Here is a 24,761-nt window from a genome sequence, read left to right on the forward strand (position 1 = left end):
AATATTCATATGGGTTAATTTCACAAAACCCTCTAAACTTTGTTTGGCTCACATAACCCCTTTGAACTTTGTTTAGCTCACATAACCCCTATGAACTATAGAATGTCCCACAGAACCACGTCACCAAACTTTAGTTTATCTCATCTAACCCCTTGTTTGTAATTTATAAAAAAACTAAAATTTTCTTAAGAGGAAAAAACTCAAACTTTAGGGGAAGGAATATATTGCCTTTAAAATGTCAGGTAATAAATTTGGAAAACTTTCATTCAAAAGACATTATAATTATTAGCAAATTACATATAGATTGTTAGATGAGATAAGTAATGTTCACGGGGGTTTTGTGAGGCATCCCATAGTTCAGAGGGGGTTATGTGAGATAAACAAAGTTTAAGAGTGTTATGTGTAAAACCACTCAAAGTTTAGTTTTTTTTGTGATTCATATCTATGTATCAAAAGACTTCATTGTGACGTGGGCCTAATTGGTCTAGCACTATCTACTTTCGGTATATTGCACAATTATAGTCTTGATCCCTAGCATCTTTAGCACTATCTACTTTTGGTATGTTGCACAATTGTAGTCTTGATGCCTAGTATCTGTGAAGCTATTGTACAAAAAAAAAAAAAAAGAGGCTTCGGGAAGGGGGGAAAAAAAAAAAAAAAAAAGAGGTTTGAGTTGAGTAAAGTGCGATTTGATAAAAAACTAAAAAACAAAACAAATCACTTGCAGAGTTCAGATAAAAAGGTTTTTATGAGATTTAACATAGAATTAATTTAAAAATTAAACACAGTTACGTCAAGAAATCCAAATCCGGGGACCGGGGGTGGACTGTAATACTTGAACTATAAAAGTTAAGAGGGAAACGTGTTTATACAGCCCCCTTCTTGGGGGATTACGTAGCCCCTCATTAAAAATATTCCGGATCCGATAAATAAAACAAATATCCGATAGAGCGGTGGGTCTGAACTATTTCAACATAATACCCGGACTATAAGGAAAATGAACATAGCCTTAAGAAAAAGAACAAGATTAAGAAAACGAAGAATGAAAAAAGAAAAGAAAAAAGGAAAGAAAAGAAAAAGCGGAAAGAAAGGGTGAAAAAAAAAGAGAAAAAGGGGCAAAACGAGGCCTAAAATGGAAAAAAGAAAGTGATAAATACACTCCCATCAGCGCTCAACCGCTTCACAGACTCTGTCCCTCGGCTATAAATGGCAGCCGCGCTTTAAAAGCTTTTTGCTCACCGGAGGGAGCGACGGCGTCCTCACGCAGAGCGAGGGAAGGAAAACCCCGCGAAAATCTAGGGTTTTTTTCCGGCTCGAAACCGCAAAAAAAAAAAAAAAAATCCGATATTTATCTCGTAATATCTTCTTCCGTTCGTTATTTAACGGAAAAAATCGCCAACCTTTTCTGCTATCAGTCCCAGCGTCGTCGCTGGAGTTTTCCGATTAAAATAGGTATTTTTTTAATCAATTTTACTTTTAATTTCGTTTTTACACTGCTTTTCTAAATTATGTATGATCTCACATTGTCCATATAATGCCACGCGTTCAAATTATTTATTTTGTAAATGCGGCGGGGGGTCAAAAGGGCTTTTTTTTTTGCATCACAAGGAAAAATTAGGGTTTTTGTTGAATTGTTTTCCGGTTAACAGGTATTTTTCTGTCGTTTTCTTTTGTTAACAATGTTTCGGGAACGATATCTGACCTCACATTGTCCGCGTAATGCCATAAATTTTAGTTGTTTATTTGTTATTTGCGCCACAGGAGAAAAAGGGGTTTCGGGAATCACAGGCGAAACTTTTTAGGTTTTTTGTTGAATTACGGATTCAAAAATATCACGGGCATCAGCCATGAAGATTATCAGTTTGTGTGAGCAAACCTTTAGCTTTGATCACGCTTCGTTTGTTTTCCAATTGAAAATCTCAGGAGAAGATGTCATTTCCCCCCCTACCCTTGTGTAGAGCAGGGCTGAAAGCATGATTTGAGGGGTGTAAATGATTTCAAGTTATCCCACTGAACTAAATGGGTTAGAATAAAGTCTATCATATTACCTCCTTATCACTCAGATTCCCTAGTTTTGGGGAAAAAATTAAAGAACACACAGCAGATAAACCTTCTCTTACCCAAGATCAACCAACAGAAGAAGAACAAACCAGAAACCACTCTTATGAAGGCTAAAAATGGAGTCTTTACAAAAAAATGAGCACGGAGGCTACAACTTGGGGCTATTCATTTTCTAACAGACTAAAACACTTGAGATAAGGACCAAAGAAAATTCTAGACACACAAGGATTCTAGAGACCTCTAGCTGCTGTTACATAGAGACCAGAAACTATTAAATGCATGTCTACAACAAAAAGCACAAAAGAACTTTTTGCATATTCCAAAAAGAACTTTAAACTCAACACTCCCCCTTAAAGTTATTTTTGGAAATCAGTCCCAGCTTTGCACGAAGAAACTCAAATGGTCCTTTAGAGAGAGTCTTTGTGAAGATGTCTGCAATATTGAGCTCACTTCTTACTTCCCTGTTGTTAATTGTTCCATCAAGAACCTTCTCTCTGATAAAATGATGCTCAATCTCAATATGTTTAGTTCTAGCATGACACACTGGATTATAGGCAAGCTTGATTGCACTTTGATTATCACCAAACAAATCTGTGGCCTTGATAATTGGATGATAAACATCCTTGATGAGTCTTCGAAGCCAAACACACTCCTGTGCAGCAAGTGTAGCAGCCTTATACTCTGCTTCAGTTGTGGATAAAGCCACTGCATCTTGTTTCTTGCTACACCAAGAAACACTTGTACTGTTGCACATAAACACATAACCAGATGTAGACCTTCTATTGTCTAAATCTCCAGCAAAGTCAGCATCTGTATAACCATTTAGCTCAAAAACACCACCTCTTTTGTAAAACAGACTAAGATCAATGGTAGAGTTAACATACTTGAGAATCTTCTTTGCTGCTTCAAGATGTGACTTCCGAGGCTCTTGCAAATAGCGGCTTATGAGTCCAACTGAGAAAGCAATGTCTGGCCTAGTAATTGTCAAATACAGAAGACCACCAACAAGAGAACGATAAGACTTGAAATTTGGCAAGAGTGACCCTTCATCCTTCCTTAATTTCTCATTTGTATCAAGAGGAGTAGATCGTTTCTTGCTAAGTTTCAGCCCATATTTTTCAATCAACTTCTTAGCATATCCTTCTTGTGATAGCAGAACACCCTCCTTAACATTTTTCACTTCCAAACCAAGAAAATGGCTCAGTTCACCCAAGTTCTTCATATCAAACCGAGTAGATAGTTCAGCCCTTAGCTTTGCAATCTCATCTTCATTGCTTCCAGTCACTATCATATCATCCACATACAAAAGAACCACCATATGCAAGTCTCCATCCTTTTTAACAAAAAGACTTGGATCTGCATCAGACGAATGATAGCCACAAAATTGCAAAAACTCTGCAATCTTCCCATACCATGCTCGAGGAGCTTGTTTTAGCCCATATAAGGCTTTCTTGAGTTTACACACATACACTGGATGAGAATCTGATAAGTACCCCAATGGTTGTTCCATGTAGATATCCTTGTCAAGGTCTCCATATAGAAATGCGTTTTTAACATCGAGCTGCCACAACTTCCAATTTTGAGAGGCTGCCAAAGAAACCACAACACGAACAGATGTCATCTTCGCCACGGGACTGAAAGTTTCTTCATAATCTTCTCCGTAGCTTTGAGAGAAACCACGAGCCACCAATCTCGCTTTAAATCTGTCCACACTTCCATCAGCCTTTCTTTTCAACTTGTAAACCCATTTACATGTAATTGGAGTCACATGATCAGGTTTTGGGACAAGATCCCATGTCTCATTTTTAACGAGAGCCTTCATTTCCTCCTCCATAGCAAGCCTCCACTCTTCAACACCAGCAGCATCTTCAAAACAAGATGGTTCTTGATCATCAACTGGGCCTGTAAAGAAACAAGAATAAGTGCTTGTGAAATTTTCATCTCGGTACCGTGCTGGCTTGGTGATATTTCTTCTTGGCCTTTGATTTGCTTCATCATCAACATTACCATCTTCTGGAACAATACAATCTTCAACTTCATTTTCAGAATTAATGCTCCCCCTTTCACCTTGCTGCAAATTATCAAATGAAGGCAAACTAGAACCATTTGAGGAAGTTGGCAGCACGACAATTTCAGATTTTTGCAGACCTGACTCTCCACTGTTAGCAACACCATAGTATGATGAAACTTCATCAAATACAACATCTCTTGAGACAACAAAGTTGTGAGTTTCTGGATCCATGCATTTCCATCCCTTTTTTCTTTCATCATAGCCAATAAAAATGCATTTTTTCGCCTTTGCATCAAACTTCCCTCTTCTGGAGTCCGGCACATGAACATAGCATATTGAGCCAAACACTTTGAAGTGCTTTACACTAGGCTTCTCTCCGAACATCAGCTCATAAGGTGTCTTCATATTGTTTGGACTCAAAGGCAACCGGTTAATCACATAGGCTGCACACATCATACCCTCTGCCCAAAAACCTTTAGGCAAGTTTTTAGCATGTAACCAGCTTCTACATGTCTCTGTGAGATGCCGGATCTTCCTTTCAGCGATGCCATTTTGTTGTGGAGTCTCTGCACATGACAATTCTCTTCTTATCCCAAACCGTCGACAAAAGTGCAAGAACTCATTAGAAATAAATTCTCCACCATTGTCGGTTCGCAACCGCTTAATTTTTAAGCCAAGAACTCCTTCAACATTCTCTTTGAACTCTTGAAACTTGAAGAAGGCATCTGACTTGTGTTTAATACAATAGACCCATGTGAACCTTGAATAGTCATCAACAAGAATCATCAAATAACGGAAACCAGAGAAAGAGGGAGTTCTAGTGGGACCAAACAGATCACCATGAATACATTCCAAAGGAGCCTTGGTTCTAGATTGAGAGATTCCAAATGGAAGGCGATGAGACTTTCCGAATTGGCACCCTTCACATGCTTCTTTGCTGGGAAAAGATGTCAAACTTGGCAGGCCATTCACCAAATTCTTTCGAACCATAGCTTTCAACTTATCAAAGTTCACATGCCCCAATCTAGCATGCCACAATGATGCATTCTCATTGCAACTTACTTTATCAATATAAGATGAAGAGGCAGACAACACAAAAGTATCCTTCACCCTTCTACCAGTATGCATGACATCTGCCTTTATATACTTAACATTTTTAAGAAATTTAACATCATGTGGCCCAAACAAGACATTATAACCAGCATCCACAGCATTTGGAACTGAAAATAAATTTTTCTTCATTCCAAGAACGTGGAAAACATTATTTAAGGTGATAGAGTCGTTACCTCCATCATTGATGACCACCGTGCCTTCATTCTCAACCTTGTGAACTGTATTGTCTGCTGTCACCATAGCTTCATTGCCAGTATGTGGCTGTAATATGGAGAACTTTGATTCATCACCTGTCAAATGATGGCCACAACCGGAATCCACAATCCAATCATTCTGAAAATTAATGGAAGCCATGGCATTGTGAGTTGCCGATTCCACCAGAAAACACTTTCCCCAGCTGTCTTCATTGTCACCACAACTTGAGTCACGAGAGCCACCATTCTTCCTGGCGTAGTTTCCAGAATTAAGCTTCACGGTGCAGAACCTTTTGATGTGACCAGGTTTACCACATCGATGACACTTGAACTTCTTCTTATAATACGAGAAAGATTCACCTGGTCCATCATTGTCATGCTTCTTAACCTCCTTCTTCTCAAATCTGAAATTCCTTTTTTTATGAGCAGAGAGTGCTTCTGTGTTGTTGGGGTTGTCTGATATTGACATCCCAGCCATCTGTCGTGCTAAAGACTCTTGAGAAGACAAAAGGTTCTCGAACTCTTCCAGAGAGGGCTGCCGATCCCATCCTTGAATCGAGGTAACAAAAGGAGTGTACTCTTTCCTCAGCCCACGAATAATATGCCTTCTCACACGAGCTTCAGAAATAGGTTCATCTGGATCCAAGATTGAAATCTCCGAACACAAGTTTTTAATCTTTAAAAAGAATTGGGAGATTGAAAGATCACCTTGGCTTGAATTTGCTAGCTCATTCTCCAACATTTGCAGACGACCAATATCTTTCTTGTTGAATAGCCTGTTGAGAGTCTCCCAAATATCTTTTGCTGAGGTACACCTCATAATATGATCGAACAAAGCAGGAGATATAGACTTCTTTAGCACAAACTCTGCCTTTGCATTCACTGTCGTCCACTTCTTCAATGCTTCAGCATTTTCTGCATTCTCCTCTGGCCTGACTGCATTCGCTCCACCAACAACAGCCCACAACTCTTCACCAACCAAATAAGACTCCATACAAGATTTCCACATCTTGTAATTTGATTGGTTGAGCAGCTCTATGCCAAGACCGACGCTCCGACTCGACGACTCCATCTCTTCAGCAACACTGGTTGATCTTCTTCACCAAGCAATTAACACTGCACCTGCTCACCCTGGGGCCTTGGGGCTCTGATACCATAAAGAACACACAGCAGATAAACCTTCTCTTACCCAAGATCAACCAACAGAAGAAGAACAAACCAGAAACCACTCTTATGAAGGCTAAAAATGGAGTCTTTACAAAAAAATGAGCACAGAGGCTACAACTTGGGGCTATTCATTTTCTAACAGACTAAAACACTTGAGATAAGGACCAAAGAAAATTCTAGACACACACGGATTCTAGAGACCTCTAGCTGCTGTTACATAGAGACCAGAAACTATTAAATGCATGTCTACAACAAAAAGCACAAAAGAACTTTTTGCATATTCCAAAAAGAACTTTAAACTCAACAAAAATTGCGGGTTGCTATTTGGACAGGCGAATAGAATTATGTTCCCTACTGGCCATTGTGTTTGGGGTGGGTTCCTACATTTTCTTATTCATGCGATAGCTAGATGGAGAAAAAAAAAGTTTCAGTTCCTAGACAATTACGCATCATATAGGAGAAGGATGGTTTATCAATTATCATCAATGCTTTGAGTAAATAGATAGCTACTTATGACCTCCAAGCGTGCATTTTCCATGGTATTAACGGCTCTTACCATGTTTGTTTGCTCCGTCAACCTTCATGTACTCTTGATCCTCATCAAACAGTGTCAAAAAGCTCAACTGCCCATTGACTTGTTTATTTATTTGGTTCTGAGGGTTGTTTGATGTGAACTCTTGACTTGGCTTGCAGGTATCTTGTGACAATGAATGACTGAGTAGGCAATATGTATGCTTGTCATTTGGATATTTGTAGCTCTCTCTTCGCAAATACTTGGAAACATGGCTAAAGTTTTTTGTTACTTCTACAGAATCAAATATTATTCAGCTATCAGTTCCCGTTCAAGAACAGCAGGATTGTTCCCAGGGTCTTTTCTAGTAAAGAGAAAGTAGTCTAGTATAAGTTATACAACCAAAAATCAGCTTGAGGCCAAAAAGTTTGGACCAGATGGCTCTCATTTCTGAAACACTTATTTCAGAGAAACAACATGAGAAATCTTTTGTATCAAGGCTTACTTCTCTAACCATGGGGCTTTCTGCTGTATCGTCAGGAAGAACATACTCGTTACCGGTGTTATCAGTTTCTGATTCAGCTACTTCATATTCAGATGAGCATGTGATTGACATGCCAACCACTGATGTAAGTTTGTCATAATTGCTGCTTCTGACCAACACATTACTTAGTTTGTTGAGCAGGGTGTAAAATTACAAGTTATATTGTAGATAATAACATTATTTTCGCCAGTTTTTTTATATGACAGTGTACAAAACACATTAATTTCAAATTGTAAAGGAGTTGTTTGATATAGTAATGATAGCAGTGCAATCAACAGATGCATGTCCTGTACTCAGCATATTTTCTAATAGATGCAGAAAATAATTGCAATGCTTGCTCGTGTGAAGATTGATACAGCTTGAAACCTGGCTGCATGACCATAATAAATCAACCAAATGATAGACCCAGAGTACATCACAGTAAGGTCGAATACTTAAAATAAGACCATGGAAAAATATTCGCTAATAAGATTCAATCACCTGTATAACTCGAGATCTTTCTTCGACCTGGATTTTCTCTGTAATGGATGCAAAACCAAGTAAAATTCTCAACACAATACCCTCAAATAGGTCATCGTTTAAAACCAGAACCTAACTGCCCGTAACTTAACTATTTAGTTCAGACATGTCTCAAAAGGAACATTGCTCTATCTACCTGAAAATAAGCTTATAACTGTGAAATCCTATTTACCAAAAAAAAAAAAAAAACTGTTTGTATCATGTTTGCCGTAATGAAGAAAGGCTACCCAGGTGTACAAGTTCCTACGATCATATTAGGGTGTCATATTTGACTTGTGTTGAAACTTAAAACTTAAAATAAGGTCTAAGTTAATTTTTATACACAAAAATTAACTATATTTCTCATTCTTGCCCATGTGTCTTATCTGTCAGTCATGCAACTGTTATCTCGTTTTGTCCAATGGGATTTAAGTTCAAGGCATAATCTCTATAATTTTGCACATGTCCAATATTTTGTCTGTGGTAGTCTGAAGCTGATTATGTAGATGATACTTTTAGCGTTTTCACTAGAAACAATTTAATTTACATCTATGAATCTGCAGTTGATTGTTGTTCATTTAACAGGGACAAGGACAGAAGCATATTAGGCGCTCATTTTCTGCACCAATAAGTTTGAGTTGTAGTACAGAGCATGCAGATTCATCAAGACTTGTCCGGGTGATTCTGACAAGCCCCCATTCTGGTCCTACTACTGCTGACAGTATTACACTGAATAGTGTTATACAAACAAGTGACGGTACTTATTTTCTTTGATCGTCTGTCTCTCATATATTTATTCATTTGTTCATTACTTAAGTCTTAAATAATTGCATATTTTACTTCCTGAGAGGCTTTTTTTGGCTGATTTTGATATCAAGAACTTATCCCTACGTCAGTACTTGTTGACAGTGCATGTTGCTAGAATTACGTTTTGAAAGCTGCACATTGAATATAATGCACACTGTCAATTCTCTTTGGTGTTGTTCCTTTTAAGTTGTGGTTAATTCTTAATCTGGAATAAATTTACTAATATTTATCTTGTTCTATTACTATGCAGAATCTGAAGGTACAAGCACTTTCGAGGAAAAGGCAGTCTGTCGAATTTGTTTAGCCGATCTTGAGGAGGGTGGGGAGACACTTAAAATGGAGTGTAGCTGCAAAGGTGAACTTGCACTTGCACACAAAGAGTGTGCCATAGAATGGTTTAGCATTAAAGGAAATAAGACATGTGATGTCTGTAAGCAGGATGTTAAAAATCTTCCTACATCTTTACTGAAAAGGCATAATAATCAGACTGCCAGGAGATTGCGACTAGATGCTTCACAGCAAGATGAAGTTGCTCAATACAGGTACAGAAGGCTATGGAAGTTTTCCCTCGTGCTATTTACATTGATCCTCTACTTGTCATGTTCATGCTGTTTTCTTCTGCAAGTTTGTGTCTTCTGATCTACCTGCATGGGTATCTCACCAGTCCATGCCCGTCAGTGAAAATACATTTCTGAGGCATCTACTTTCACACTGACATTTTGGAAGATGCTTCTTCCATCTAGACATTAGAAACTTTATCTAGCATAACCTTTTAAATTTCATTTAGGTTGACTATGGACCCACATTGACGGGGAACGGAAAATAGACCGGAAAAAAATTCCACCATAAGCAGTAAACGAGCGTATTTGGGTGAACAGTAACTTTCTCTTTTTTGGGGAGAGAAATCTAAGAAACCAAAAGATAAATTAGGATAGACTGGATTCACTCACAGCTAGGCCTGTCCATTCGGGCTGGTCCGGCTCGGCTTTGAAATCCGGGTCTGGGCCCGGCGAAACTGGTGGACTGGACACGGACCGGGGGTGCCTTGGCGTGGCCCGGGTTCGGGCCAAACCGGCCCAACCTGGATTTTTATGTTTTTGTTTTTTTTATTTTTTGGTAAAAAATTGCTAAAAAATTATATTAATCTTATTATATTTATATAAGTATGTATTGGTATATTATATACTTATAAGTTATAACTTGAGAGAGAGAGAATCACAGAAGTATATATTACTTATTTATAAATGCGTATTATATAGTTATATATGTATTTGTTACATATTTACATTATGCTTAGTTAAGTACAGTTATACGCTTTACTTATATGATATGCTTTTATATATACTAGCTGTGATATACTTATATGTACTTATACTTATGTACTTATATATACTTATATAACTGTAATTCTTTAGTATACATATATAAGTATACTTATAACTACATTATATATATTTATATACTTAAATCTTAGTATCCATACCATTCTAAGAGTATATATGTGTGTGTGTGCGCGCGCGCTTATATATACTTATATAACTGTAATTTTATAATATACATATATAAGTATACTTATAACTACATTATATATATTTATATACTTATATCTTAGTATCTATACCGTGCTAAGAGTATATATATATATATATATATATAAAAATATATATAATATATAAAAATATATAAATATAATAACCAAGCCAGGCCGGGCTCGGACTTCACCAAGATAACCCGGGCTCGGGTCAGGTTCGGGTCCGACGGGGTCCGGGCCAGACACCGGGCCGGGCCCAGGCCTTGGGCCCAAATGGACACCCCTACTCACAGCATCAAACTTATGGATAAATGGCTTCACATCTAGAGGAATCACTCCAAAATTCTCACGTAACCATAATTTTTTTCATCAATCAATGTCTATTCCTCATAGAGGATTACATCTTGTTTATCGAAAAAAACTAGTACTAAGGATAGCATCATATCCTAAAATCTTATCTAATAAAACTGAAAATCAAACGTAAGTAAATATCTAACAAATATATCTGAAAAGATAAGTTCCCAAACTATTAATCCCTTTCAACTAAAATAAAGTCTCCTAAATTAAGACTAGACAAAATCCTAACTATATTACTAAGCAGAATCAACCCAATCTTTATTTGTCCTACATCATACATGTTGCGCAATTTTTTTTGTAAAAAAATTAGAAACTTCTAAATGCACTGCGCTCCGATTATGTCAGCACATTTACCTAGTCAGTCAATATACATCAGTAGATGTTTGTTTCTCATAAGTCTACTTTAATTCTTTAACACTGGCAGTTGGCAACATTCTTCTCTTGTGTAGCCACAGGGAAATTTCATATCTGTATTTATTTAAACTTTAAAGTTGATTGTTGACTTATATATGTCATGTATTTACTTGAACTTTAGAAATTTCTATGGTATTAGAGGCATTTATCCCAGGTGTAGATGTACTAAGGGTGCTTCAGACATGATACGTTAGCTATATTCTAATGTATAATGGTGGCATTGGTTGCTTTATACAAGTGTCAGTTTCTTCTTTAAAAAAATAAATAATATCATTACTTCATAAAAGAAGAGAAAAAATTACAAAAACCATGATCAACCATAAGAAAGAGGTGAATCTATTGACAAGATCAGAGTTACCTCAACAAGCGATTCAAACGTCTCGCCTTCAAAGGTATTCACAAGTTTACCTTTTGCTAGGGTTTCTCTTTTAATAGTCACACAGAGTTCTGATGGCCAACCTATTGTGACTCTTAGTCATATATATATAGACTGGTAAAAACCCTAGGTAACTTTTGCGTGGGATCCTAAGGGATCTTTAACTCTACAGTAGTGGGCCCACGTCCCTTAGGCATCAGCAGCCCATTTGATTTCTAGGAAACCTTTTTTGCTTTAATTTCTTTCAAGTCTTATGTTATAAGAATCTTAGAACTGCCACTAGTTACAATAATATCCATCAATATATGGTAACCAACCTCTGTAAAGATGAGAAAATACAACTGAGGCCCCTGTTAATATAATACTTTGCTAACTTGTCCTTCTACCATGCATATCCCTCATGAACCATTTTGGGACAAAATAGCGTCATTGTCAAATCCCAGTTCATGTTTTCCAACATTATGATTTTCATTCAATTGGACTCATGAAACCTTTTTCAGAAAAGATCATATATAGACATAATTTATAATATAAGAAAAACATTTTGGAAATACACTGGTCGGATTTAAATTGAGCCCATAGTTTATTTGAAAATCGTTGGAAGATCTCCTCTCAAAAAGAGAGTGGCAGTTCCTTTGTTGAGCATCCAATATATGATCTATTTACTATGTATACAACCTAATGTGCCTGCACTTAGCTTTTATTATTGAGCATCAACAATTTGCACATTAAAGTTACATAAGCACCAAATAAAATATATTGATCTCTCAGGTCTGAGGACAATTAGCAAATTGTACAAATACTCATGCACTGACTGTAAGGTATCAATATATGGATACAGTTTCGTGTATGTATCACTTACATTACACCCATGTGTATGCTTACAGTCAACACCTCAATAGCATAGTCAAGCTATTATGAATAATTCATCCCAAGTGTAGGCTTTGAGAATATGTCGCTCAATTAAATTCACAGCTTAGAACAAATTTTGGGTCTACAAGGTGCTGGCAAAACTATTAAGTCTTGCTTATGATTCATTAATTATAGAACAGTTCTCCGACAATGTTATCACAGGGCTTTATTTATCAACAACAAATATTTAACAAGAAGTAAATAAATATTGAAATTCACCCACTGAAATGTTGCATGTGTAACAAAATCAACAATCATAATTATTCATCAAATAAATATGATAAATTGGTTTTTGAGGGCAAATGTCTAACAATAAGTTGGCCTGTTTGCTCTCCTTTTGTTTCATTCTGATCGGTTGCATGTTTTAAGGCTTGACGATTTTGAGGAAGTGAGCTTTCGACCCATATTTGATTACTACACATCTTGGATAATGAAGATCGATGAGAATGTCCGCTCCTTCCCTCTGCTCGTAGATGTCTCAAAATCATTGCTAAACTCCTTGTTCACATGGTTAGGTCTTTACATAGGAGCTTCTATAGCTCTGACTGATGCTTGGTGAAGAATCCCCTCAGCTTATTATATTTGATTCATCTGTTTTAACCTTTTTTCCCCCCAGACAGCCAGGCGTTAGCACTCAGCAGTCTATCTCTTTCCAGATTTATTTCCTTTTAGTTACTTTTTCTGGGACTTCAGTCTTCAGATGTTCTTTCATCCATTTTACTACCTATTCTTGAGTGTTGCTAGTCACTCTTTTCTTGTATGATCATGTACAATTGTTACCTAAATTGCTCCAGCCCGCTTCAAGTTGTGGTCTGCTTCATGCATTTTGATTTATGGTATGTTCTGATCACTAAAATTGGTGAAATAAGTAGGAATGACTAATGACTCAATCGATTCGACAAGTTTAGTCTATTGGCCTTATTCTAACAGACTTCGTAGCCATTTTTATGTCCTCTTAATATTGTCATGTACAAATCCGATCACGACAGTAAAATAGTTTATATTTCTCACAGAGTCTGGCAGGACGTACCGGTTCTAGTTTTGGTTAGCATGCTTGCCTATTTCTGTCTCCTGGAGCAACTATTGGTAAGTAATCTGCTTGTTCTTTTAGTGGTCCATAGCCAATATTCTTTAACTGTCCATGGATGTCATATTTCGGTCTTCTGCAATATTTGTAACTTTCCAATTGCAATCTAACAGGTTACAGAAATGGGCACACATGCTCTTGCTTTAGCTCTACCTATATCTTGCATTCTGGGTTTTCTTTCATCCATGATAGCTTCTATAGTGGGTAAGCTGCTACTGTTGATTCGTCTTATCATATGATTTATTTTCTCTTTGCCTTTACTTATAGGTGTTCAAGTAAATAAAACAATATAAGAGGCAACAGCACACTATTAGACAAGCATGAATTTTACATGCACTACATGTGTACATAATGTGTGTGCGTGTTCACATAGACATAGCGTCCAAGAACATACACCTATATATCATAATAAAGAATTTGTGTCGAGATAGAGATCATGTCTGTAATGTAATTACTAGCTTCTTCTTTCATGCTTCAAAATGCTTTACTGCTTTGCTACCCAGATGTAGTCTTGCTCTAACGTAATTACTAGCTTCTTTCAAAAAGTGTTAATTTTGACACTAATCTAGTTTCCAGTAAAGCTTTATTACAAAGGTCTAATCTTGCTCTAATCCAGTTACTAGTTTCTACATTCATGGTTAAGAAAGTACAATATTTTCTTACACAATCTAGTTTGCATAACACATACCCCTCCTACTCCCGTCTCCTTTTATCCTTTGTGGGCAAAAGGCAGTTGTTTCCCCTATTTCTCCAGAAAGAATATAAAATTGTCCTTTCCAAATCCTGAAGCTGGTTCATGGAGCCTTCAGCTTCCAAACTTCCTTCTCATTATCTGTCTATTTAGAAAAATTTCACTCATTACTTCGAAGTGATATTTTTTCTACAAGATGCACTGTCAAGTCATCATCAAAAGAGTAGCATGACTACAGTTGATTCTTGTTTGAAGAAAGCCAAGAAATCCAGGGCAAACATGAGGCTTCCATAGGAAAAATGAAGTTGACATCCGCAATCCCGAGAACTACATTTTAACGGATTTTAACTTACTACAATATCAGTGACTTTGTTTTTGCCAACTTTCTTATATTCCCTAAATTAAATGCATTTTATTGAGATTCCCGATTGTAATTAAATTTAGTCTGCCAAATCCTTTACGATGTTTGAATAGGGGCCTAATTTCAAAGGCATAAATGACTTAGGGGTCTAATTTCAAATGCATAAATGATTTGGGGGCCTAATTTCGTACAATAATGGTGTGATTTCAAGCGACTTAACTGATTTGGGGTTCTAAATTAGAAATTCGAAGAGTTGGAAGTGTAATTCAAAATATTTATTTCAGGATATAATCAGTAAAAAGCCAAACAAAAAACAATATGCGTATGACCTGATACATTTTCTCAACATTTTACTTTATAGATGTGGAGCCAAGCATGGAAGTATATATCCTTCTGTTTCCCTCTTGACCGTTGTATTTTGGATTTCTTTTGCTCATAATTAATGTTCTGTGTCATGATGAACCCTTCTCAGTTAGCAGGAGTCACATCTGGGCTTATGCATCAATACAATTTCTGATTGTCATATTGTTTGCACATATCATGTATAATATGGTATGTATTTTGTTTCTTCAATATATTTCTAGTAAGGCGAAGTTAATTACTTTGCTTCTTCCAAGGAATTAATTGAAATAATCATGTTACAGCTCAGAGTAACTCCTGTGCTTGCTGTCCTCCTCTCATCATTTATTGGCTTTGGAATCAGTATGAGTGTGAATTCTTTAGTTATGGAGTATTTGACATGGGGTGCAAGGCAATTTCTTCAATCTGCTCGTCAACAAATTACAAATAGGCAGAATGAACAGTCAAGAGAAAGCCCTGAGACTGAGAATGAGGACCCTGCTGGACAACAAGAGGCTCAGAGGAATGCTCAACGCACACAGACCTCAGGATGAAGGTGAAGTTTGCTTCGGTGTAACTTTATCTAAGGTGATTATCCATAAGTCTTAGGTAGTCTTTTTGAATTTCAGCCTATTGTGCCTCCCTCATGTTTGGTGCTGCTCCCTATATCAATATTGACTTGGTTACCATCACTTAGTTATTTTTAGCTGTGTCCAATTATTCATATACTTTTCATGACTTGAATTGAAATACTAAGCCAGTTCATATATGTTACTGCATCATTAGGAAATTCTTAGATTATGTGAGATCAACTTAACCATGCCACCTACTGTCTATTTGAACGAAAGACCTTACCGGTCTGATCTTTAAGTCCCTTTTATCTTCATTTTTTATATGCAACAATACCATTTCTGTTTGCAACAACCCTGGACTCTTTACCAATTATTCTTATACTTTTCATGACTTGGGAGGAGTCTAGGATCTTCTTCATGATGATGGCATCGTCATCAAGTAAAAGAAAGGAAATTACTTTTTCAGTTCAAAGTTTGATGTCTTCTTGTTACCTCTGTGATACATTTGCTAAAGAGTCTAGGGTTACATTTGTTTGCGTCGAAAATTGTTGTATTCATTGCGGTATTCATTACAACTTCGATCGTTACAATGAAAACAAAAAAAAATTGTCTTTTTATTAGACTTTTACACAATGAAAACAAAAGTTTACAACTCTCGTCAAAACAAACGCAGAGGACGTTTATCACCCGCTTCTTTGCGTGAGATCTTTGCCTGTGCCGGGGTTTATCCGTGGACCGCCTTAGATCTGGATCCGGTTGATGGAAAATTCGGCAGAGTTTCGTCTTCACCGAGGAAGTATTTGATTTGAAGCGCTGAGATCGACCAAGCGAAATCAGGGCTCTTCTCGAGATTAAGACCAAGCCTAATCTCAAGGGACGGACGGGAACGGGCGTCGGATCTTTCGAACTCTCCTTCTTTATGCCGAAGAACTCGTCAAGATCTGTCAACCCTCGCTGAAATTCGTGCTCCTTTGACGTCACAATCCGGCAGCACCTCCTCGTCTTGATAATCAATCGCCCCCTCTGAAAGGAGGCCCTAGGTTTGTATTTATAGGGCTTCGGAAGCGGTTATTTAGATGAGAACAAGTGATTTGGCTCTATCTTCAGTTAACAACAGCCTAATCACGTTTGGGGATGATATCAGGTCAGTTAGAAACCCCTGGAACCAACAAATCTCAAGAAAAACCATCAAAAACCGAACCGGGTCAAAACAGTGCGCGCAGGACAAGTCTGACCCGCGCTTGCGCGGGTCGGCGCGGTCCGACCCGCGCGGCCGCGGGTCGGACGTGGCCGACCCGCGCCACCCGCTCGCGCAGGTCAGTTTGTTCTGTCCTGCGCTCGCGCAGGTTTGTTGATTTTTTTCTTCTTTTCCGTTCTCTTTCTTCGAGACTTGTCCTTTCGCGTGTTTGGTTCGCTTCGTTGATTTATATGCTTTGAGTTGATTGACGCGTGCGTGTTGATTGACGCATGCGAGCTGATTGGCGCGCGCGAGCTGACTGTCAAGCGCGCAGGTCACTTGATTCGCCGTTTTGCTTCAGGCGCTTGTCGGCGTCAGATAATCCTCTTAGACTCGGATAACAATGTTCGTCGTCTTCTCTCTGTCTCGAGCTGTGTGTGGATACCTATAGGCATTTTTAGACGCCTACAGATACCCCCTCCAAAGTATTCCAGACTCATTCTTTTATTGAGGAGTCTGGAATGCTTTGGATAAGATAGGCCATCTCCTCAATTTCGTAGAGTGACCTTGAACTATCTCAATTCTTAACTTCTTCAGTCTTCAATCTATTCATTGTTTTGTCGAATAGGTGAAGTTCTTCCGGCGCTGCGTTTATCGTCTGACCGTTGTCGAAATCTTGAACTGAGATTGGTGTGTAAGTTTCTGAACTTAGCTCGTGCCATTGAGTTGACTTTGAACTAATCCTCTCCATCGGGAATTCATATCTGATTGTAACTAAAATCCTTGGAGTCATCTTTTGCCTTATTTTGGCGAAATTGCTGATGCGTTGACCGACATCGATCTTTACTGTAACGCGTTGACCGGCGTTAACATAGTTTATATTCGTACGTTTGCTGGAGTCTACACAGTTTAAGCTCTTAAGGCATTGGAGCGTGAAGGTCCCGAATGTTGGGCTGTAGGATCAACTATTAAAGCTGATCCATCTGCACATGTGGATCTTATCCTGAAGTTTGTTGGATGTTCAAGTCATGAGACCAACTAATGAAGCTGATACGTCAATGACTCGCATTTATAGAATTTTTGGTAAATTCTCAGCCATCAACGGGTTTGATAAGCCTTTACCGACTACCGTTTGAGTCGGGCTAGCATGCGGATTGTTTAAGTCCGTTCCGCATGTAACGTTATGCTAAAAGAGTTAACTCTTTTAGTGCTACGATATTGAATACGTAGACTTCGTCTTTCTCCTGTGAAAAGACTAAACAGCGACGTGTATCAGACGTAGACTTTAAGGTTTTTGGCAAACCCTCAGCCTTCAACGGATTTGGCGTGCCTTTACCGATTACCGTTTGAATCGGGCTTGCATGCGGATTGTTTAAGTCCGTTTCGCATGTGACGTTGTGCTAAAGGAATGAACTCCCTTAGACTTGATGCTACGATATTGAATACGTAGACTTCGCCATTGTTACGGGAATAGGCTACCCGGCAACGTGTGTTAGATGCTGGCCTATCCCTACTTAGGCTTCGGGATAAAAGTCCCCAGATTGGAATTCTGGTGTCTTCTTCAATCGGTGAAAGACTAAACCGGCAACGCGTGTTAGGTGTTGACTTATCCTTACTCAGGATTCGGGATAAAATTCCCTGCGCGTGTGAGGCGCGGATTTTGGCGTTATTAGTAACGGCCTGCCACAATGTCGAATATGTGGGTTTTTTGTCCTTTTCACGGCAAAAGACTAACCGGCAACGTGTGTTAGGCATTGACTTATCCCTACTCAGGATTCGGGATAAAATTCCCCATGCATAAAAGGCATGGATTTTTGTTGCTACGATGCTGAATACGTAGACTCGGTCGTTTTTACGGGAACGAACTACCCAGCAACGCGGGTTAAGCGTTGACTTATCCCTATTTAGGCTTCGGGATAAAATACCCCAGACTGGATTCTGGTTTCTTTTTCAATCGGTGAAAGACTAAACCGACAACGTGTATTAGACGTAGGCTTATCTCTATTTAGGAGTCGAGATAAAGTTCCCCGTACATAGAATGTACAGATTTGAAGTTAAGAATTGTGTCTTTTCTCAGGGTAAAGACGAACTGGAAAATGGAAGAGGAAGAATTTTATATTCTATCTCCCGGCACTGAAAAGGAAGAATTTTATATTCTATTTACAGTTGGAAAGGAAACTGAAGGTGGGATCTTATAGGATTGGTTGCTTGATCCAAGAAAAGAGTTCCTCATTTATTGAGGGGAAATTCCAATTTCGACCCTAACTTTTATAGGTTTGGTTGAAAAAGAAAAGATGAAAGTCTTTCGTTTATCGAAATGGATGACTCGATCTTTGTCCTAACTATCTGCAGGTTTGACTAAGTGAGGTTGGAGACAATCCTAACTTTTATAGGTTTGATTGCTCGAATTGAAAAAGGACATCGCGTTCATGGAAGAAATCGAGAGGAGAATCTGGTTGTGGTCTTAACTTTTATAGGTTTGACCAAGGAAGCAGTGGAAGTGGGGGGTTTGAGACGATCTTACCTTTTATAGGCTTGATCGTTCAATTTGAAAGTGGACCTCTCATTCATGGAAGGAATCGAGAGGGGACTTTGGTGGTGGCCCTAACTCATAGTGGGGGTTTAGTGTTTATCACCTTGTTCGTAATTATCGGGTTATCCCTAAGAAAATTACATATAGCGTTCTTCTGGGAACTTCCCATTACATGAATCATCCACCCCCAGCTTCCTTCTTGGAACTGGGTCTGACTTTGTACTCCGTTACATGACCGGGTTATCCTTAAGAATATTAGCGTAACATTCTCCAGGAACTTCCTATCAACGGTAGGAAACAGTTTAGACTCATATACCTATTGGAGTATCAGGGAGCAGTTTAACCTCTTACACTGGTCGGAGGATTAAGCCGATTGGAGGAGTAAGAAGCAGTTTATACTCTTATACTTATCGGAGTGTTCATTCGGTTTAATTGAGCGATATAACGCCGGCTTCAACCAAGGTTTGGATGCTATTCTTAAGAGCGAAACAAGCCTTGGTAGGATGAAGGATCCTCCTGTGATACGCGCAGTACTTCGGATCCGCAGTATTATCAGCTTCCTCCTGATCTGGGATAGGTGGTAGCTTGATCTTGTTATTTTCAAAGAGGGACTCGAAAATAGCTGGAACATCTTCGTCCTTGAAGGAGTACTCTTTTTGGAGTCTCGGATCCGAAGTCTTTTGCTGCCTTCGGGATTGCTGTTGTGACATTTGATTAGTACCAACAGCAGCTGCAGGTGCCTTGCCCTTACCACGGGAGGCAAAGTTCGAGTTCGGAGGATTGGCCGTCGGTTGGCTCCTCTCGGCCTTCTTCCTTCGGAGGAAGCGTTCGGCTTGTTCACCGCGCACCTTCAAGTTTTTCCAAGTGTTAGACGGTGCGACTCCCATAACTTCCAATATCTCAATAGATAGGTTGTTATGACATGTCTGGAGGATGAAGTCCTCCGTGATCGGATCTCGGCAGTTCATTGCTTTATTCCGGAAGCGCTTGACGAAGTCGTCGACTGTCTCGTCATCTTCTTGTTTCTCATCGAAAAGTATCCTGATGGATACCTCGTCGTCGTCATCAAAGAAGTTACCAAGGAATGAGTTCTCCATATCGTCCCAGTTGTTAATACTTCCGGGCTTGAGACGGCGGTACCAATCGAAGGCCGGCCCGCGAAGGGTGCCAACGAATGACCGAACCATCAAGGCTTCATTGCCGGAGATCATACCCAAGATTGCCGGAGATCATGCCCAAGTGGGACTTGAAGTAGATCAGATGTTGTGTGGGCGAACTCTTCCCGTCAAACGGCGTGAAGTTAATCAAGTTGAACTTCGCCGGGTATGCTATTGTGTCCCACTCTCTTGGGTATGGACATGGAATGCCAGTCCTCTTTACCTCTCGATCAGACATTAGAGCGTTGATTTTACTCTCGAGATCTTTCATTTTCTCATCCTCGCTCGTATCGGGCTTTGGACGATTCTTAAGAGGAATAACGGGGCCACCCCCAGCGTTGTCGTCTTTAGTGGGGCCACCCCCAGCGTTTTGGTCAACGAGAGGGTTATCAGCATTAAGGCGTTCATCCACATCTGAATCGCTACCTACTTGGTTAGCAGCGTTGCGACGGCTGGATTCGCCCATTTGATTGGAAAGAGCCTGAATCTGTCGGTCGTGCTCTTCCTTCATCTGTTGCATAGCCGTTTCTATTTCGAATTTAAATGCTTGCTTCTGCTTCGCTAGAGCATCCTCAACCATTTTAGTTGCTTCTTCGGTGTTAATCATAAACACTTCGCGGGATTGCCCTGGGCTAGATACCGTATTGTCAGAAGCGACTGCAGAGTTAGCATCCGATGCTTCATCGTCCGAGGATAACCCTCTCTGCATTCTCTGGTAGTCCCTGCGTCTAGTGGTCCCTGATCGCAACCGGGTTAGACGATGAGATATAAGCGGGTCAGAGCTAGAAGGTCGAATCGACTTTCCCTTATCAGCCATATTTATTGTGACTTCCGGGAGTTCGTCACCTTGAACAACCGATCTCTTTTTACGGAGACGTTTTGGTTTGGACTTAGTCATTCCGTTGGAGATCCTCTCGGATACGGAGACCCTCTGCGGAGCGGTCTTGGGACAACTGCACGCTGATAATACTGCCCTGATTAGTTCGGCGCACGGGTAGTGAGATTTGGTTTCTCGGGCATATCTTTTCCGAGACTCGTTCATACCCCCAGCCCGATAGTACAACTCATCGATCAGATGACCGGAGCAACCTATCGTGTGTTGACATGACTCCCCTGGTATAACGTTGTCATCGTCAGATGAATACGTTTCTTTCAGGGGATTTGCCGCTTTATTAGCATTCTTAAGAGTCACGTGTTTAGAACTACGCTTTTGGGAGCGCATGATCTCAACAGGCTCTTGGTTTTGGATACACACCCCCAGGCGGGCGGAAATTGGAGTTTTCCCTTTATGAGAAGGCTTGAAATTGTTGCGAGGGCGTGTGCAACCTCCAGCTCGACGAGTCGCTCGGGGTTCAGTCACCGGACCCAAGCATTCTTCGATCAGAACTTTGCCTCGATCCTCGTGCAAAGGACCCAGGCGATCGACTATCCTCACTTTGAATCGGGACAAATCCACGTTGTCACGGTGCCCCGCCGGAGGTACGGAACTCACAGGGATCGACGAAACAGGTGTAGAACATCTTCTGCCTTGACTCTGGCGCGGGTCAGATTTAAGTGACCGACAGGTTGGAGGGTCGGATTCAAGTGACCCGCAAAGTGGAGGGTCGGATTTGGGTGACCCGCAAAGTGGAGGGTCGGACCCAAGTGACCCACGATTTGGAGGGTCGGATTTGGACGACCTGCAGATTGGCGGGTCGGATTTTGGTGACCTGCAGATTGGAGGGTCGGACCCAAGTGACCCGCGATTTAGAGGGTCGGATTTGGGCGACCTGCAGATTGGCGGGTCAGATTTGGGTGACCTGCAGATTGGCGGGTCGGATTTTGGTGACCTGCAGATTGGAGGGTCGGACCCAAGTGACCCACGATTTAGAGGGTCGGATTTGGGCGACCTGCAGATTGGCGGGTCAGATTTGGGTGACCTGCAGATTGGCGGGTCGGATTTTGGTGACCTGCAGATTGGCGGGTCGGATTCAAGTGACCCACGATTTAGAGGGTCGGATTTGGGCGACCTGATCTTTTCGGCCGCCGTCTTGTACTTTGGCCTCCAAACTTTGTGTAGTTTTGGTGGCTTCTTTTCCACTTCTTCCCTCTGCAATCTTTTGACCTCTTGCGCAAGAATTCGCGCGCGCGCAAGCAGTACGCGACGCTTTTTGATCCGCTCTTCAAGAGTTGAACGGGTCCTTTTGACTTGTACCCATTCACTTGTTGGTGATTTGGAGGAGAGGGCATTTTTCCGCTGTTGGGGCGCTTGACGTTGCCTAATTTTCAGATCCGCCTCATAACGGATCCCGTCAATTGACTCCAAGGCTCTAGAGAGTTGGCGCGCACAACGTTGGCGCTGCTTTTGACGAGTTCTCTTTGATAAAATAGGCGCGCCTTCTGTACTCAACTCCTTGATTGAGGAGGAGTTCTGATTTACAGATTCGGACTCATTGGAGGCCGGAAGGGCGTTGCAAGGTTCAGCTACCGCAATAACGGGGGCGTTGATCTTCCTTCGCTTGCGAGAGGCGGAGGATCTAGAGGAGGAAGACGACAGATATTCCTCGAACTTCAGTTGGTCGAACTCGTATTCGACCACTTCTTCAACCGGGATGCAGATCCGAGGTTGCGACACGACAGCTCCGGAAGTGAAGCTGTTGGCTCCCACTATGGTCGCCAGTGTGTTTGCGTCGAAAATTGTTGTATTCATTGCGGTATTCATTACAACTTCGATCGTTACAATGAAAACAAAAAAAAAATGTCTTTTTATTAGACTTTTACACAATGAAAATAAAAGTTTACAACTCTCGTCAAAACAAACGCAGAGGACGTTTATCACCCGCTGCTTTGCGTGAGATCTTTGCCTGTGCCGGGGTTTATCCGTGGACCGCCTTAGATCTGGATCCGGTTGATGGAAAATTCGGCAGAACTTCTCCTTCGTCGAGGAAGTATTTGATTTGAAGCGCTGAGATCGACCAAGCGAAATCAGGGCTCTTCTCGAGATTAAGACCAAGCCTAATCTCAAGGGACGGACGGGAACGGGCGTCGGATCTCTCGAACTCTCCTTCTTTATGCCGAAGAACTCGCCAAGATCTGTCAACCCTCGCTGAAATTCGTGCTCCTTTGACTCCACAATCCGGCAGCACCTCCTCGTCTTGATAATCAATCGCCCCTGAAAAATGGAGGCCGCGCGGCCGCGGGTCGGACGAGGCCGACCCGCGCGGACGCGGGGTTTTTTGCTTTGTTGAGTTCTTCGGTGTTTTCCGGCTTTTCAGGGCTTGTGTTTTTCACCGTTTTGCGTGTTTGACCGTCTTGTTGACTTGTACGCTTCGTTGCAGAATTGACCGTCAAACGCGTGTTGATTGACGCACGCATGTTGATTGACACATGCGAACTGATTGATGCGCACGAATTGGTTAACATGCACGAGTTGAATGATGCGTGCGTGTTAACTGACTGTTGGGCGCGTTTGTACGCTTTGAGTTGATTAACGCGTGCGGTCCACTTAGCGTTTGCCCTTGTGGTGGTTCGTTGTCGTGTCATCAACAGTTTGCCGATTCGCTTCATGCGCTTGTCGACGTCGGATGATCCTCTTTGCTTCGGATAATAATGTTCATCGCCTTCTCTCTGTCTCGAGCTGTGTGCGGACACCTATAGGCATTTTTAGACGCCTACAACATTCAGACTGATCACAAGAGGCTTCCTCCAAGAGAAACAAGGGCTGAGAGCTTCAAACTAAAACCATGTTGTTTCTATCATTTTGAATTACATTTCTACTACTTTGCTGCTGATTTATATCCCAAACCGCAACCATTAACGTATTCTACATGTCATCTATTCCTACCCTCTCATCTAACACCGTGTTCTTCTTTGCTTCAGATTGTCATAGAAAATTATATCGAGAAAGAGAGCGCTCACCGCCACCCATCAGCAAGAAGGGCGAAAGAATGGACGGTTGTGTCTTAAGATATGCAGATTCAGAAGGAAGTGTTCATTTAGCTCGAAGAGTACTATATCTACTGCTTGATGCTAGAAATGGAAGTTTTATTACTTTCCAGTTTGCTGCGCTTCTTTGTCTTTCAGTTTGTAAATAATGATATGTAAATGGTGCCCTTAGGAAATAGGAGTGCCCAACTGCTTGTTTATCATTTACAAATTTAAGGGATCGTCCTCAGAAACAAGATTGCAGATAAGTTGTGTAACGTTCGGCCCCTACCTTGATTCTGCAGGGTATAGCAGCGATATTTATCTTAAGAATGATGCTAATTGGACTACAAGTCTCATACTAAGTCCAAACTATGAGAATCATAACGTGTGTGGTGCGCTTTGAGATGCTATCAAATTCCACAAATCGTCAAGGACCCACACT

General features: G+C 40.4%; 1 protein-coding gene across 6 annotated transcripts; it reads left to right on the forward strand.

Annotated features, from left to right (window-relative positions):
- On the forward strand, positions 1,176-24,594 carry LOC109830445. Of its 6 annotated transcripts, XM_020397797.1 has the most exons (10): positions 1,177-1,452; positions 7,240-7,275; positions 7,358-7,686; positions 8,685-8,856; positions 9,157-9,448; positions 13,510-13,582; positions 13,697-13,787; positions 15,108-15,187; positions 15,280-15,562; positions 24,272-24,594. In XM_020397797.1, the coding sequence occupies exons 3-9, from the start codon at positions 7,495-7,497 to the stop codon at positions 15,526-15,528; spliced, it is 1,149 nt and encodes a 382-aa protein (XP_020253386.1). In that variant the 5' UTR covers positions 1,177-1,452; positions 7,240-7,275; positions 7,358-7,494; the 3' UTR covers positions 15,529-15,562; positions 24,272-24,594. The 6 variants fall into 6 exon arrangements, 5 of the variants coding, with proteins under 5 accessions (XP_020253523.1, XP_020253386.1, XP_020253322.1 ...); XM_020397934.1 differs by lacking the exon at positions 7,240-7,275 and having other exon boundaries at positions 1,176-1,452; positions 15,280-15,530; XM_020397733.1 differs by lacking the exon at positions 7,240-7,275.

The sequence above is a fragment of the Asparagus officinalis genome, chromosome 1 (genome assembly GCF_001876935.1).
Source record: "Asparagus officinalis chromosome 1, Aspof.V1, whole genome shotgun sequence".
Classification (NCBI taxonomy): domain Eukaryota; kingdom Viridiplantae; phylum Streptophyta; class Magnoliopsida; order Asparagales; family Asparagaceae; genus Asparagus; species Asparagus officinalis.

What these genes read in the sequence shown, in the direction of transcription:
- LOC109830445 (XM_020397934.1), top strand. Translation starts at nt 7,495, where the DNA reads ATGGCTCTCATTTCTGAAACACTTATTTCAGAGAAACAACATGAGAAA. An exon ending in GATGAAGTTGCTCAATACAG is followed by an intron (nt 9,449 to 13,509) that starts GTACAGAAGGCT and finishes TATTTCTCACAG; the next exon opens with AGTCTGGCAGGACGTACCGG. An exon ending in CATGATAGCTTCTATAGTGG is followed by an intron (nt 13,788 to 15,107) that starts GTAAGCTGCTAC and finishes AACCCTTCTCAG; the next exon opens with TTAGCAGGAGTCACATCTGG.